Genomic DNA, 16519 nt, shown 5'->3' with positions numbered 1-16519 from the left:
CGTAGTCAGGCATGAAAAACATATGTTTAAAAAACGGAATGCTATGCATAAATTCCATGTTAAATGGGATAGATGGTGTGACTCAGGGTTGGGAAGAGGGACAGGAGCTGCAGCAACAGCGTGATTATGTGTGTACTTGTATCACATGGGGCACGTTGTGACATATCAATATTGATTTTGATATCCCTTTTTTTTATTTCAAGCATCTTTCCTTTTTTCTTTTCTCCTCTTTTGGTTTACTATATTCCTTCGCAGTGGAATGTCTGTATATATGCACATAGGTCTACTGGTATATGGTAACATGCACTGATTATTCAGTGTCAAATGGACAAGTGCTGTATGTATATTTCTTATTATACGAATGCTAATCAAAGGTTGTTCTAGTCACTAATGTATGGGGCTAGTATTGTCGTATAACCAAGTGGTGGATGACATAATGTAATTGTTACTGTTTAAAGTCTGTTTTTTTTCTTTTTCCATATTGAAAATTTTCAATAAAGAATAGACAATTTAAAAAGAAAAAAAAAAGGTATGGTTAGGTACTTAGAAGGGGAGGTTAGGTTAGGCACCAAGCGGGGGGTGGGGGGGTTAGGTTTAGGCAGCAGGGAAGGGAGGGTTAGGGTTAGGCACCACCCGGGAGGGTTAGGGTTAGGCACCACCGGGAAGGGTTAGGGTGGGGGGCAGGGGAGGGTTAGGGTACTGTACAAGTGGCTGTTGGGATTCTGATGGTTGGGATGCCGCTGTCGGTATTCTGACCGCCTGCATCCCATCCACCGGGATATCATACTGAATATATATATATATATATATATATATAGAGAGAGAGAGAGAGAGAAACACAGTAATTTCTTTATCTCGCGCCAACCTGGAAGCGGCACAATGGGAGAGATCTTTATTGGGAGACCTCAAAAGCATACAAGAAAAACACAAATTCCCAAGTGCGCTAAAGTGAAACGTAACTACAAAATACTTCCAGCGTTAATTTCGTAGGAATGTAGACTGGAGGACTTAAACATCCTCCAGTCTACATTCCTATGAAATTAATGCTGGAAGAATTTTGTAGTTACGTTTCACTTTAGCGCACTTGGGAATTTGTGTTTTCATATATATATATATATATATATATATATATATATAAATAGTGGGTAAAATAAGAGGCTGCACTTAGCGTCTTTCAAACAACAACGTAACATGTATTACAAGTGGTTCATCAATGTTTCGGGGACCCCGTCCCCTTCTTCAGGATGGGGGTCCCCGAAACTTTGATGATTCACATGTAATACACATTACCTTGCTGTTTGAAAGACGCCGAGTGCGGATAAAAACACACGTGTGTGTATATATGTCACTACCAAAAAAGAATTAAATCCTTCCCAATGCAGGAAAACAGAACCAGGGGTGCACTCACCAGTCTTCAGAATGCAGCTTTTATTCAATCCATCAGGGTAATAAATCAATGTTTTTTTGGTACTACATATGGACCTATGTCAGATGTCCAGATGTAGGACCGAAATGTTGATGCTTTTTATTGCCCTGTCCTGATAGATTGAATAAAAGCTGCTTTATGAAGACTGGTAAGTGCACCCCTAGTTCTGTTTTCCTGCATTGGGAAGGATTTAATTCCTTTTTTGGTGGTGACACCCCAGCACCAGCCCAAATGGATAGGTGAGTGTAGACTTCACCTTTGGATTTTTTTTATATATATATATATATATATATATATATATATACTGTGTGTGTGTGTGTGTGTGTGTGTGTGTGTGTGTGTGTGTGTGTGTGTGTGTGTGTGTGTGTGTGTGTGTGTGTGTATATATATATGGCCTAATCAAGTTGCAAACAGTTTGAATATCCCCGTCGTTGTTTTACTTCCATCATGAGAAACTCATTGCTGTAATACTTTTATTTCCTACAGTTAGAGGAAAATCCTATAGTGAAAAGAACAGAGATCTCGGCAAGTAATGTCACCATTTACTTGGACAAGGTAAGGAATGTATCAATCTATTCAAATACATGGCTGTATTTACACATCAAGCAATCGGTTTCCATGGAAACAAATCAACTGCAAATCCATAAAATATACTGTAAGAGTAGCCTGTAGCCTCTTAAACATTTTCTGGTCAAATCACTTTCTTTCATTATGTAGCATAATTCCATCCTATGGAGGAAAGAATGTGTCCATTTGTCGCAAAAACATAAACATGTCTTATCCATGAAATATACTAAATTGGGATATGGTGGGATAGATGATAGACAATAATAATGTATGAAGTCTACCACTGGATCTGATCCATACGCGTGCATACATTTGCCAACCATGCTGCCATCCAACCAGTTTCATAGATACAGTATGTTGTGTGGAATTAACATCAAGGAGAAGAGTACTGTAGCATATTTGCCAAATAAATACAGATGTTCTTGATGACTGAGCTTTGGAGTTCCCCATCCCTTATCAGCAAGCAAACACAAGCTGTTCCCAACAAGAAACCAATCTACACATGGTTCCATATTCTTTATACAATCTATCTCTTTGTGGTAGTGTCTCTTATATATACCCAATATATGGTCATGTTCCATGGAACCCCTCTGGGTACTCTGAGCTAATGGCATCCTTGTGACTCAAGAACCTAAACACAGTGCTGTAACTAGACATTTTAGCGCTGTGTGCAAGAAACAGCATCGGCGTCCCCCCCCATATATAAAATAGGGCCAGTGCGTGCCAAACATATAGTGGCGTTGCTTCATGGGGTAGGGGTGTGGCCACAGAGCTCCCTTGTACACATTACAGCAGGAAGAGATCCATTTTACACATTACAGCAAGTAGATTCCCCTTTTTACACATTACAGCAGGCAAAGTCCCCCTTTTTACACATTAGGCAGGCAGAGTCCTCCTTTTTACACATTAGGCAGACAGAGTCCCCCTTTTTACACATTAGGCAGACAGAGTCCCCCTTTTTACACATTAGATAGAGTCCCCCTTTTTACATATTAGGCAGGCACACAGTCCCCCTTTTTACACATTAGAAGACTGGCGCAGTCCCCCTTTTCACACATTAGGCAGGCACAGTCTCCCTTTTCACACATTAGGCAGGAACAGCCCCCCTTTTTACACATTAGGCAGACAGAGATTCCTTGTTTACACATTAAGACAGTCGCCTTTTTTAGACATTAGAAAGACAGAGTCCCCCTGTTTACACATTAGGCACAGCCCCCTTTTTCTCCATTAGGCAGGCACAGTCTCCCTTTTTCCCCATTAAGCAGGCACAGTCTCCCTTTTTACACATTAGGCAGACAGAGTCCCCTTTTTACACATTAGGCACAGTCCCCCTTTTTACACATGAGGCAGGCACAGTCCCCCTTTTTACACATTAGGCAGGCACAGTCTCCCTTTTTACACATTAGGCAGGCACAGTCTCCCTTTTTACATATGAGGCAGGCACAGTCCCCCTTTTTCCCCATTAGGCACAGCCCCCCTTTTTACACATGAGGCAGGCACAGTCCCCCGTTTTACACATTAGGCACAGCCCCCCTTTTTACACATGAGGCAGGCACAGTCCCCCGTTTTACACATTAGGCACAGTCCTCCTTTTTACACATGAGGCAGACACAGTCTCCCATTTTACACATCAGACAGGCAGAGTCTGAAAGAGAGACAAAGAGACAGAAAAAGTATTATACTTACAAAGTCCCTCTCCAGACACTGTAAGACTGGAAGCGCCGGGCAGGAGGGGGAAGAGCGCATGAGAAGCACACATATCCTTTCTGCCTGCTGCTGTGAGTGGGCGGGGCTATGGAAACCACCTGACAGTGATACGGCTGAAGAGGGAGAGCTGGGAGGGGGCGGGGAGCTGCAGCTAGCGGCATCTTTTGCGCTGTGTGCCAGGCACCGCTGGCCCGTAGGTAGTTACGGCCCTGCCAAAACACAGGAAACTCCAGTCCATAGAAAGGCACGAGTCTACACGTTATAGCCATGTAGTTCCACCCAGACATTGTTGCATTCCACTGTTTAGTTACACCACCAGTAACGACCTTCAACTTGCTGTGTCTACATATGCCCCACCAACATGAGGCACACATTTAATTACCTTCTCTGCCCATTGCTGATATCTGCCTACTTATAACCAGGAGCATGGCTTGACATTATGAAACGACATTTGCACTTTTTCTGGTTTCCAGATTGCCCTTAATGACATGCTCTGTTCATCCACAGCTCACTCACAAAGATGAACACTTTGTTTTTGTGCTGAATCAAGAAACGCATGTGACAAATCTGCACCCTGCAAATGTCGCAGTTTATGATTATTATGTTCCAGGTGGGTAGAAATACGCACATTATCGTACATGTATTTATTGCTTAAATCATGGACAAAGTCTAGTTTCCGAAGTCTGACTTGTCACTTACCAGAAGTTTGTGCTCTAGTAATAAGATGGCTTGTTGCATGTTTATCTTGATGAAGTTAGTTCTCAAAACCTATTTATATTTAATTACTTTGTTTTTCTCTAAAATTCACAAGCAGTAATCTATATCATACAAAAGTGAAAGTGTGTGATAGAATTCGTTGACATTCAGAATGTTGACATGGATGTGAGGATGACATGTTACATGTTGACCTTCCAATGTCGACATTGACAAAATGTTGACATTAAAATAATGTCGACATTATGAATTTCAACAGGCGGCATGTACGGCATGTGGCTGTCCATTCAAGAGGCAACTGTGCCTAATCCTATTCTTAACCATAAACCTAACTCTAATCCTAGTCTTAAACCTCTCCCTAACCCTAATCCTAACTGTAAACCTACCCCTAATTCTATTCTTAACATTATCACTAAACCTCACTCTAATCTTATTCCTAAACCTTACCCTAATGCTAACCCTAACTCCTATCCTAAACCTAACCCTAAACCTATACCTAAACCTTACCCTAATGCTAACCCTAACTCCTATCCTAAACCTAACCCTAAACCTATACCTAAACCTTACCCTAATGCTAACCCTAACTCCTATCCTAAACCTAACCCTAAACCTATACCTAAACCTTACCCTAATGCTAACCCTAACTCCTATCCTAAACCTAACCCTAAACCTATACCTAAACCTTACCCTAACGCTAACTCAAACTCCTATCCTAAACCTAATTCTAATCCTATCTCTAACCCTAACTCTAAACCGAACTCTAATTCTATCCTAACTCTAAACCTATCTCTAATCCTATCCCTAACCCTAATCTTAATTCTATCCTACCCTAAACCTAACTCTAATCCTATCCCCATCTCTAAACCTAACTCTAAAATAATTTTAATAGATGGCTGTTGAAATTCTATTGTCGACATTCATGATATCGTCCTGATGGCTTGTGGATGTCAGCATTCTGTCTATGTCGAGTTTGTGAATGTCAATATTATGAATTTATACCAAGGTGAATTCTACCAATAACAAATTTCTCCATTTATCAAACTTATAATGCCTTTTTTTCTGTTGTAGATGTACATGATGTAGAAGAATATAACTCTCCTTGTAATGCAAGTAAGGAAACTCTTTGAATGTGTCAATTTAGTGATATTACCTGTACTGAAGAAGATTTGGGGGAATATAATTGGGTGCAATTTGAAACAAAATTTGTCAGTGATTTTGATTCCCAGAATGCTTGATTTATTATACTGTGATTATGGGGTGTAATAGTGTGTCACTGTCGATGTTTGCCCGCTGAAGATTGCCAATGTGTTGGGTTTGAACCCAGCTACATAATAAACACACACGCTAATTTGCTGATTGAATTTGCTTGCAGTTTGCACTGTATATATATATATATATATATATATATATAGTCAAAATCATAAGCACAGTGTGTATACAGTTTGCAATACCGATGCACACTCCCACTGGGTTAGTATCACAAGAAAAAATAGAGTGTGCAGACATTGCAATTTTGACTAGAAGGTGTACAATCTACAGTAGCTTCTAGTATAGTCAAAATTGTACATAGCCAAAATTGTACCGTGTGTACATGCAATATTGGTTGATCTGGGCTCTGGGGAGTCAAGGGAAAACGCAAAGTCAAAATCGTCCTTTAGGCAGAATCGCACCATGTGTATGCACCTTAAAGCTTCGGTAGCAATGACAATAAAATAGATGTGTATCCGGTAAGTTTGACAAGTGTTTTATTTTTTATTTTTTAAGCATAACAACAAAATAGAGTAGTGTAAAAGTATCTTACATCAAATACTGTGATTCCCAATCAAAGTTTCATGGAATTGGGTCCACTTCATTCGATCCTGAGGTTCCATGAAACACGTAGCATTGGGGTCCTCTTTATTGTGGCATCATAGGAGTCAGCGCCCTCGTGCAATCCTCTCTCATCCCATGGTGTCCTGCCCGCTAGCTATATGGGACTTGGCAAATAGACAGTTTGATTTGGCCCCACATCCGTCTCTCCTGATTACATTATTTCATAACTCGGCCTTCCCCCCCTGGTATGTGTAGGTCCTCTTTTACTAACTGGCGCTTGGGCAAAATATCCTTTATTAACAATATTACTCCTGATGCTTCCTTTCCGCAGTTCGCAGATTTTCATGATGGAATGGTAATTCCAACCACTGATTTCTTTTGCTACCTGCAAATTAGACACTTCCACTCCACAATCACCTCAACTCTACTTATTAGAACTCTACCCTATTTCGAATATATAAGCTAGAAACATTCCAACACTAAGGGCTTACTCTCCGACATCTATGCCTTGTTAAGTGACGACTCTACCCTGGCCCCCACAGCGCTACTGTGTATGCGTGATCTACTGACCATACATGTGCAGAGGCCATGGAGAGAGGGATTTGGAGGAGCCCTCTCCCAGCAATATTTGTAGAATGTAGACCATAGGCTACAGAGGATAATGCCATCTTCAGATGGTGTTAGCTGCCGTGCCAAACTGGTAACAGCTTTGCAGTCCCCCTAAAAAACATTAGGGGCTGTGGCTGCTCTCGGAAATGGAGTGACTGTGCATATATTTCTGCTGCAATTCCTCCTTCATACATTAGGGGTAATATTTGATACTAGCTGGTATTCACCCAAAAATATTTTTTTACAGGTATATGCTGCAACTATTGAATGATAAATCGGCCCCTTTGTGTACATTATTTAAACTGAATCTATAACTTGTGAATAGTATCTATGAAGTTCCAAGGCTTTTATACAGTATTAGCAATGACCCCTCCATGTATCTCTCCCAGTGAAAGGTCACTGCAAAGTTGGTGTCTCCCAGAGGACAGATTGTGGGCATCCAGGTATTACCAAGGAGGAGTGTGAGCAGAAAGACTGCTGCTACGATTCCAGTATTGCTCAGTCCAAGTGGTGTTTCTTCCAAGGTTTGTCTATAAGTTATATAAGACATTGTGATCATCCCTGTCCCAAAATCCTAATCTTCTGCTCCTCTGGTTGACATGTTTCATTACTATCAGGAAGGGGCAGTTTGGTTTTTACAAATAAAACTTAGGGGAGCTGGGCAGAACCAAGTCCTGGCTCGGATCACTTTTGGAAAGCCAAGTGAACTGAGTCCTGAAATAGGTCTTCCCTGGAGTTTGGAACTTGGATTTAAAAACTGAATCATAGGTTTTGAATCGCATGTAAGTGTGTCACTATTATAGGTGATCTTTCACACAGGAGAGTGTATGGTGAGGTGGTAATACTTCACTGAAATGACTGGGAATGAATGTTTTCATTTTATTAATACCATAAGAACAAAAACACATCCAATAAAACAATGATTCAACAGGTATAAGCGCTCAGTGTAGTTCACACATATATAGAGACAAGTGTAATTATAGTCCAATAATACTTATATGTCTGGTTGGTGGTAACTGATTGTCGATTCTGACGTAAGTTAGATGGTCATATGGATCATATATAAAAACCCACAATACGGAAAACATGTGGGTATGATATAAACGCTCACAGTGAAAATATGAAGAAAAATTTCCCATTCACCAATATATGGCTGAAATGACAATGTGTAATAATCATGTATTAAAACAGAATGTCGTCCCTTGACAGTCTCTGTGCTCTGAATGCTGTGTGTAATATTAAATTAATCAAGCTGATTCACTGAAATTTATTCTGTAAAGAAAATGTCCTTAATTCTGAAACCATGTAAGATAGATAAGGATACATTCAAATAGTAGCAAGTTTCTAGTTTGTATCAACAATATCTATGAACAATAAATATTCATTCCGTGTAATCAGAAAAGTTCATTCGCAACAATGATACCAATGGGGTCATGTGACTCCAGGAAAAAGGCTGTCAGTAGGTTCCAATTTGTTTCACAAGAATAAAAATAATAACAATGCTGGTGGAGTATATCTAATAGTAATACTCTCAATAGAAAACAGTGACATCCGTGATCCATTCCCATATGGTCACCGCAATATAGAAAAATATTTGCACAGCAATGAGCAAATTCCTAACTGACACCAGTAATGCTATTCTATTGGCACTATCGTGCCGCAGGTACAGGTAATAACCAGTCAAGTAATTCATATTATAGATAATGATTAAATAGATCAAGAACCCCCAATGATTTGCGGTTCAGTCGTGCAGCTGCTGCTCGGACATCTAGATTTGCATCGAATGTCCGGGGGAGCGTGCCACTGTGTTGCAAATTAGAGGGGAGAAAAAGGCAAAATATAGTTTCTGCTTTTGAGCCCGTTCTTCCCCTACACTCCTGATGTATGTTACAGCGCAGGAATAAAAAGAGGAGATGGATCCAATGAGAGAACTTGAAACATAAGTGATTCAGAATAATATAAGTGATCAGTGCAGACACAGATTTTGAAACCCTCTGCTGCTGCCAGGTGTATGTGATGATGCTACAGTGAACACCGGTGAGCGCGCTGGTATTCAAAGCTGGACTCTGCTAAGAAAGAAAAGACAGCAGGAGACAGCGTCAGGCAATCAGCGTGTCCCCTGATACCGGAGCATTGCAGGGACTTGTCACTGCTGTACTCCAGCGCTGTCTACCCATTGTGAACCGGTGTACCTGTTTGCTGATAAGTGGGTGGAGTCAGAGGACTGTCATGTACGGCACGGACGGAGAGCGGGGTAACTGCTAGTGCATAGCAGGACCCCACATGTTCCCTTACATTTACTGTATTCAAGTTTCACTGTTAGTATCTATATTCCTTATACAGTTCTGTGGGCTCTCTCTCTGGTATTATTATTATTATTATAATAATAATAATTATTATTATTATTATTATTATTAATAATATATTAATAATGGAAGGACAACTTTCATGATCAAATTATTTCTATGATGCTGTTGTCTGAGCATGGCACATCTTATACCAAATTAAAGATCTTGGTCCATAGATTTGCAGAAATAAATTTATATCGGCATTGTAATTGGTTGCTGCATTTCAGAGTTATGTGGCAAAATGTCTGTTTGCCATTTGCAATGCATAAACATTGTGCTCTAGAAAATGTGACAGTTGGTGAACTCTCCCTGTGCACCTGCTGGGTGACCTAAAACATGTGACTTGCTGGGTGGTCTGGAAACCGTGACAGTTATATGCAGCCACTCACTAAGCAGAGGTTTTATGAAATTCGACTAAGGTGAAAACCGGGCACATCAGCTAGTTATTATTATTAATAATAGTATTATTATTGTTATTATTATTATTATTATTATTATTATCAAGAAGAATAAATAGTATGCTTGAATTTGAGTTGCATTACTAACTGGAGAACTGGAAAGCAGGGCCAAAACTAAGATTTTGGGCACCCGGGGTAAGGCAGTAATTTAGCACAAAAAAAACTAAAACAAATAAATAAATAAATAAAATTAAATTAAACAAACAAATAAAAAAAAAATCCAAACTATGCCACAGTAGTGCAACCTTATGGTGTGTATACAAGGTGAGATATTTTCTTACAATTTTGACTATATAGTCAAAATTGTAAGAAAAGTTAGTACAGATTGCAAGGTGAAAGTCACCTTGCGATCCCGATTCGATGCCGATGCGCAGTCCCACTCGGTTGGCATCGCAAGAATAGATAGACTGTGCAGGCAAGTCAATTTTGACTATCTCTATAGAAGAGATAGTCAAAATTGACACTTAGCCAAAATCGCACATAGTCAGTATCGCAAGCACATAATGAGTGTGCTTGCGATACTATGTGCCGACCTAGCCCCTGTCGCATAGTGAGAATGGGGGATAGCCCGAATCTCACCGTGTGTATGGGCCATTATTCTCACTACACTGCACAGTACCCCTCATTGACATTACTCCGACCTACAGGGGAGAGAGATGGGAGAGAGGACAGGGCTAGAGGAAAAGGGGAGAGAGATAGAGGAGATGGGAAGAGAGAGATGAGAGAATGTGAAAATTAAATAAAATAAACGCTGTTCTTTATTATGGAATACAGCTGCGTATCAGACACAGTGCCAACCAGATTGTTCTAAAGTCTTTATGTCCAAAAGGTCAGCACAGTGTCACTCTATACAGTAGGGACTTACACTGAGGCAGGTGTCAGGATATCTTTTAAAGCCCCCCTTATTCCATAGACCCCCTAATCCCAGGGCCTATGTCCCATTAAAGTGAGTGCAGATAACCTGTGTGGAATTCAATGAAAAGTCTGAGCGTGGACAATGTAAGTGGCAGCATCGCACTAGAGGTCACTTTCCACTTACCAAGTGTGTAGACAGTTTGTTCCAGATAGAGCTTTGCTTCTAAAGAGAGAAATAGCTGATGGCATGCGTGGAGCAATCTTCCCTTTGATGTCACTGGAGCTCGGTGACTGCTCTCACCCTCTGCCCGGATCTTGCACTCAGCTTGTGCAGAGGATTGCTGGGCAGAGTTGCCCCCCCCCCCCCCCCCCCTGAAATCTGGTGCCCTGGGCACATGACCCCTTAGCCCCCCACTAGTTGCGGCCATGTGGAAAGCCACAGACTCTATACTATACTGTACTTCTGGTCTTACATGTCTAAATGTTGTGAAAGCATTGTGCAGTTATAACATTATACTCTGATTTATCTCTTTCTGTAACAGGATTTGAAAAAGAAGAATCTCACTAATAAAGAATCTATCTGAAGACATCACACACTGTGTCCCCTGTGACAATGAATACTTACAGTACAGTCTCCCCACAAGTAGCAGACAGGAAAATAACTCCATCATGGACCCAGGATAAAGGATTCTGTTTCCTGTAATGTAACAATCAATAAACAATACACAGTGTAATCTTGTGTGTGGATTTTTTGTGTGATAAAGTAAATGCATATATTAGTTATTGTATTATAAGGTGTCACAAACTAGCCTGCCCCCAGATACTTAATTCTAGGACAACTGCCTGTGATGTTGGTTATGTCAGCACTCACGGTTAATAACACAAATGAACTGCCAAGTGCAAGAGTTCCTCCAGCGGTCTGGCACCAAGTAGCCCTGCGTTTCTACATATACAGTTATTTATGTTTCATACTTCATTTCACATAGAAATGTAGCTTGGGCCTCTCAGGCTTTTAGCGTTGTCATAGAATATTCTTATGGCTCTACAACTCCCTGATCAATCCCCTCCTTCCTTGGTCAATGTCAACAAAGATTGCGGTGATGGCCTTGCTCACGGCCCTTTTTTGTTCTTCCAGCACAGGGGTCTCCCTGTCAAACAAGCAGGGTTGTGTAATTACCTGCTTTGCGGCTAAGAAACTGTGACTTGTCACTCCTCTGTGCAGTTGTATGGATTAGTTAGGAAGGAAATTCTCCTGTCAAATGTCTCTCTGATCCCATAACCCAGGTGGCATCACTGGTCATATAACTGGCTGAGTACGGGGCTACTGTAGGTGAGAAATTGTTCTGAACACATGACCTCATACTGTGAGGACTAAATATTATTTTGTTATCTGGGATGGGAGAGAGCAAGCCAACTCTCTACTGCCTCCGTTCACTGATAATTGCCTGGCTTGCTAATTACAGTCTTCCCTTACATGAACACAGAATAGCAATTGGCATACAGTTTGAAAAATACCATACAGAACAGTGGTGTAATGAGGGTGGGACAAGCAGGGCACGTGCCCTGGGTGCCAGGACAGCTTCAGGGCAGAGGGGGCATTGTCCAGAGCACCGGCCATGGGAAGCGGAGGAACGACTGCGGAAGCCACGGCATGGACCTGTGAGAGGAGTGCAGCAGACGAGCTGGTGAAGAGAAGCTGAGGCTGCTGGACTCAGCAGCAGTGTGTGTGGGGAGGGGTGTGTGCCACAAACCACACCCCCTTAATGGTTGGCCATGCACCCTTTTTGGGAGCGCTTCATAGGTAATTAATTTTTTAATGTGTGCTGGGGGTGGGGCACCATTTTTTCAACATGCCCTGGGCGCTGAAAGCCCTCATTACGCCTCTGATACAGAATATAAATTGTTAGAACTTACAATTTAAACAATACCACATTTTCATACAGAATACAATTTGACAGGATATACCTTTTCAAAACTATCCTATTTTGGGAGGGCCTAATGTGAGTAATCCTGACTTTAGGCATCAGGCATTCTAAGCCATGGTACTTACAGTATATTAATCCCAAATAAATTCTGGCAAAGTCACTCTTTGCATAAGGTAGCAGATGCACCTTTCTAAGTGATTGAATTACCTGTTAAATGTAGGTAATAGTTTAAGAACCAAATATAAAAATATAAACTGATAAAATAGCATTTTAGAAATTCGAAAAACATACGAAAGGCCCCAAGAAGTATTAACCATGGTAGGCAGGTACCCCCCTCCCCCGCTTCTAGTGATTAACATGCAATAGAAGGATAGAAAGACCAGTCTCATGTTTGATATAGAAACATATATAGAATCTGAAGACAGATAAAAGTGACTTGGCCCATCTAGTCTGCACCTTAAATTACCTGCAGTATATCACAAAACTTACCCAGAAAGACCAAAAAATCTCAATATGTATAGTTTGGAGCAGAGAATGGAAAGGGGGAACATGATAGAAACTTTCAAATATATCAAGTCTTTTAACAAAGTCCAGGAGGGAAACATTCTCCAAATGAAGAGAAGTTTTAGACCACAAGGACATGTACTGAGACTGGAGGGAGGTAGGAGGAAATATTACTTCACAGAAAGGGTAGTGGACAAGTGGAATAGGCTCCCATCAGAGGTGGCAGAGGCTAAGACAGTAGAACAATTTATACATGCTTGGGATAGATATAAGGATATCCTTACACAGAAATAAGCATCAAATAAGGTTTGAGGTAAAAATATGGTAAAAAAGGGGCACACTAGATGGGCCAAGTAGTTCTTATCTGCCGTCACATTCTATGTTTCCTAATACAGGAACTGTCCAGTGACTAATATAAAATACAGGGACCAGGGCCAGATCCAGAAACAAATTACAGGGAGGGGGGGCACCGTGATTAGGGGTAGCATGGTTGCACGGGTGTGCAAGTGGGGATGTGGATCTACATGTCCGTTGTCAATACATGGGGGGTAATTCGGAGTTGATCGCAGCATAAAATTTGTTAGCAGTTGGGCAAAACCATGTGCACTGCGGGGGGAAATCTAAATTGCAGTATTAAAATAAAACAGCCAGTATTTACCTTGCACAGAAACAATATAAACTAACCAAATCTAACTCGCTCAGCAAATGTTATATCTGCCACACCTGCAGTGCACATGGTTTTGCCCAACTGCTAACAAATTTGCTGCTGCAATCAACTTTGAATTACCCCCATAGTGTCCAACTAAAGTTGTGCCACATGTTATAGGAAATGAACATCCTACTTATATTTTGAGTAGCTCAGTGACTGACATAAGTAGAAGGGCTCTTGTGTATATAAATGCAAAGTAGATGGCCGGGGGACCCATGGCCCCAGACGCTTTATGGATTTTGACAGTGAGAAATAGGTTTAGATGCATTTTCTGCACTTCTGCCACAAACTCAGACTTAAATGTTAGCCCACTTAAAAAGAAATATAGTTACCTACTTTTAATAGTCTGTCACTCTATTCAGTAGACAAAGGGCCAAATCCAATTAGCCATCCTTAAAGTTGTGATTTCTCCCTTTGCAAGCGACACAATTTAATAATTGAATACCGAAAAGCTGCAGTGAAAAGTTGCACAAAAAAATAAATAAAAACAGCTAAACGTATACAGTACATCTACAGTATGTGCATGGGGCATTATATCATGTACAGCCAGCTGCAAATAACAATAGGACTCATGGAAAAGATCAAAAAGGTCTGCATTACCTAATTTCTGCTGTGAATGGTCACTAGAAAAGTGAGTGCTGAAGTGTGTGGGGCAGGGGTGCTGGAGAATTAACCATCAGCCAATAGGCATGTCCGGGGAGACAGACACTAGAGATAGCTCCATTCTGCAGTGATTCTCCTGTAAGCTGCACACTGAGGACTCCGTAGATGCTAGATACAAGTGGGCTCAAGCACCTCTGAGGATGTCACAACCATGTGACCTGCCTCCTTATCAGGGAGGATTTAGCACACCTGGGGAGGTTAGGATTGGGCACCGGGGGGATGGTTAGGGTTGAGCAGAGTACACACTAGACAAAAAATTGGACAGTTTGTCATTTTGAGCAGAAGTGGAACAAAAAATTGGACACATCATCAAGTGTGTACTCACTATTGCACACTGCCGTGGGTCACATGCATCATCTTCCAGTCGTCCATGCTGCACAGCCAATTGCAAGATATCACACATGACCCAGTACAGGGTACAGAAGGATGGAAGGAGATCCATTGTTCATTACATTGGTTAGTGTGAACCGGCATTCTTGCAAGGTCTGGTGAAGATACAATTGCCCTAACCATCGGCAAGATTGTCAGTCGTCTAATGTGTACACAGCATTAGGCTGCAGGAGGGAAGGTTAAGTTTAGTGGGGAGATTAGGGTAAGACTGCTGGAGGGGAGGTTAGGTTTAGGAAGGATGTTAGGCACCAAGGGGGTCGGTTAGTGTTAGGCGGCAAGTGGGGATGAGGTTTAGATTTGACTAAGGTCCTTTAGTCCATTTGGATTTAGACTCAACCCTGAGGACTCCCTGCTGAGGGGGATTAGGAGCAGGGGTTAAAGTGAGCCGGAACGGATGGAACTGCGTTCCGTCAGTTACACTTGGACCTCCGGCTCACCTAACCCGATGTGTGCCCGGAGCTGAAGGGAGATGCCGGGCGCCCGCTGAGATTGTGTTACCAGCGGGCGCCTGGCTCTCCACAGCGGAAGCCGGCGGCAGGAGCTCACTACTGAGCTCCGGCTTCCGGCTCTGTCAGTGTGTGCTATGGGAGAGACGTCATGACGTCTCTCCCATAGTGCCAAGGAGCGGATTCCGGAAGGACTGCAGTGGTTGGACGCGGGAGCAGGGCTTGGTGAGTATGGTGTGTTGGGTTTTTTTTGTGAGTGCTTCTACTGGGGGCAAACTACAAGGGGGCAAGTTATTGGGGGCAAACTACTGGGGGGCATTGCTACTGGGGGCATAACTACTTGGGGGCAAACTGCAGGGGGGCTAAACTACTGGGGGCATAACTACTAGGGGCATGATTACAGGGGGGATAAACTACATGGGGGCATTGCTACAAGGGGGCAAACTACAAGGGGGCTAAACTACTGGGGGCATAACTACAGGGACTAAACTACTGGGGGCATAACCACAGTGGCTAAACTACTGGGGCATTACTACTTGGGGGCTAAACTACAAGTGGGCAAACTACAGGGGGACATTACTACTGGGGTCATTACTACTGGGGGCTAAACTACAAGGGGGCAAACTACAAGGAGAAAAACTACAAGGGCCTAAACTACTGGGGGTCTAAACTACTAGGGACATAACTACAGGGGGTAAACTACTGAGGGCATAACTACAGGGGCTAAACTACTGGGGGCATTACTACTTGGGGCTAAACTACTGGGGGCAATACTAACGGGGGCTAACTACTGAGGGCAAACTACATGGGGGCTAAACTACTGGGGGCTAAACTACTGTGGACATAACTGCAGGAGCTAAACTACAAGGGGCATTACCACTGGGGGCTAAAATACAGAGGGGGCTAAACTACATGGAACAAACTGCATGAGGGCTAAACTATAGGGCCAAACTACTTGGGGCATTACCACTGGAAGTCTAAACTAAAGGGGGTGTAAACTACTGGGGTCATAACTGTAGGGTCATTACCACTGGGGGCTAAACTACGGGGGGCATAACTACAGGGGCATAACTACTGGGGCTAAGTGACTGGGGGCATTACTACAGACAACATTACTACTGGGGACAATACTACACAGGGGCATTACCATTAAGGGCATTACTAATGGGGGCACTACTAATGAGGGCATTGTAAAGGGGGCACTTCATAAGGGGCATCACTCTTGGGGGCATAAGGGGCACTACTACTGGGGGCATTGCATAATGGGCACCACTAGTATGGGCTCTATATAAGGGGCACTACCACTGTGGGCACTACCAGTACAGTGGACATTGCATATGGATTACTACTACTGAGGGCATTGTATAAGGGACGCTACTGCTGTGG

The 16519-nt window shown here is 42.2% G+C and overlaps 1 protein-coding gene across 1 annotated transcript in view; it reads left to right on the top strand.

Moving 5' to 3' along the window:
- LOC135056655 (alpha-2-macroglobulin-like) overlaps positions 1-11230 on the top strand; it is a 234536-nt gene extending 223306 nt beyond the window's left edge. The window contains exons 33-37 of the mRNA XM_063962101.1: positions 1913-1981; positions 4208-4310; positions 5483-5524; positions 7225-7359; positions 11039-11230. Coding sequence (XP_063818171.1) covers positions 1913-1981; positions 4208-4310; positions 5483-5524; positions 7225-7359; positions 11039-11064 — 375 coding nt within the window. The 3' untranslated portion in view covers positions 11065-11230. The remainder of the gene's footprint in view (positions 1-1912; positions 1982-4207; positions 4311-5482; positions 5525-7224; positions 7360-11038) is intronic.
- The last annotated feature ends 5289 nt before the right edge of the window (positions 11231-16519 follow it).

This window comes from Pseudophryne corroboree, chromosome 3 (assembly GCF_028390025.1).
Source record: "Pseudophryne corroboree isolate aPseCor3 chromosome 3, aPseCor3.hap2, whole genome shotgun sequence".
In the NCBI taxonomy this organism is placed as follows: Eukaryota; Metazoa; Chordata; class Amphibia; order Anura; family Myobatrachidae; genus Pseudophryne; species Pseudophryne corroboree.
Note: the sequence above shows the minus strand (reverse complement) of the source record. Positions and strands in the feature narration are given on the sequence as shown.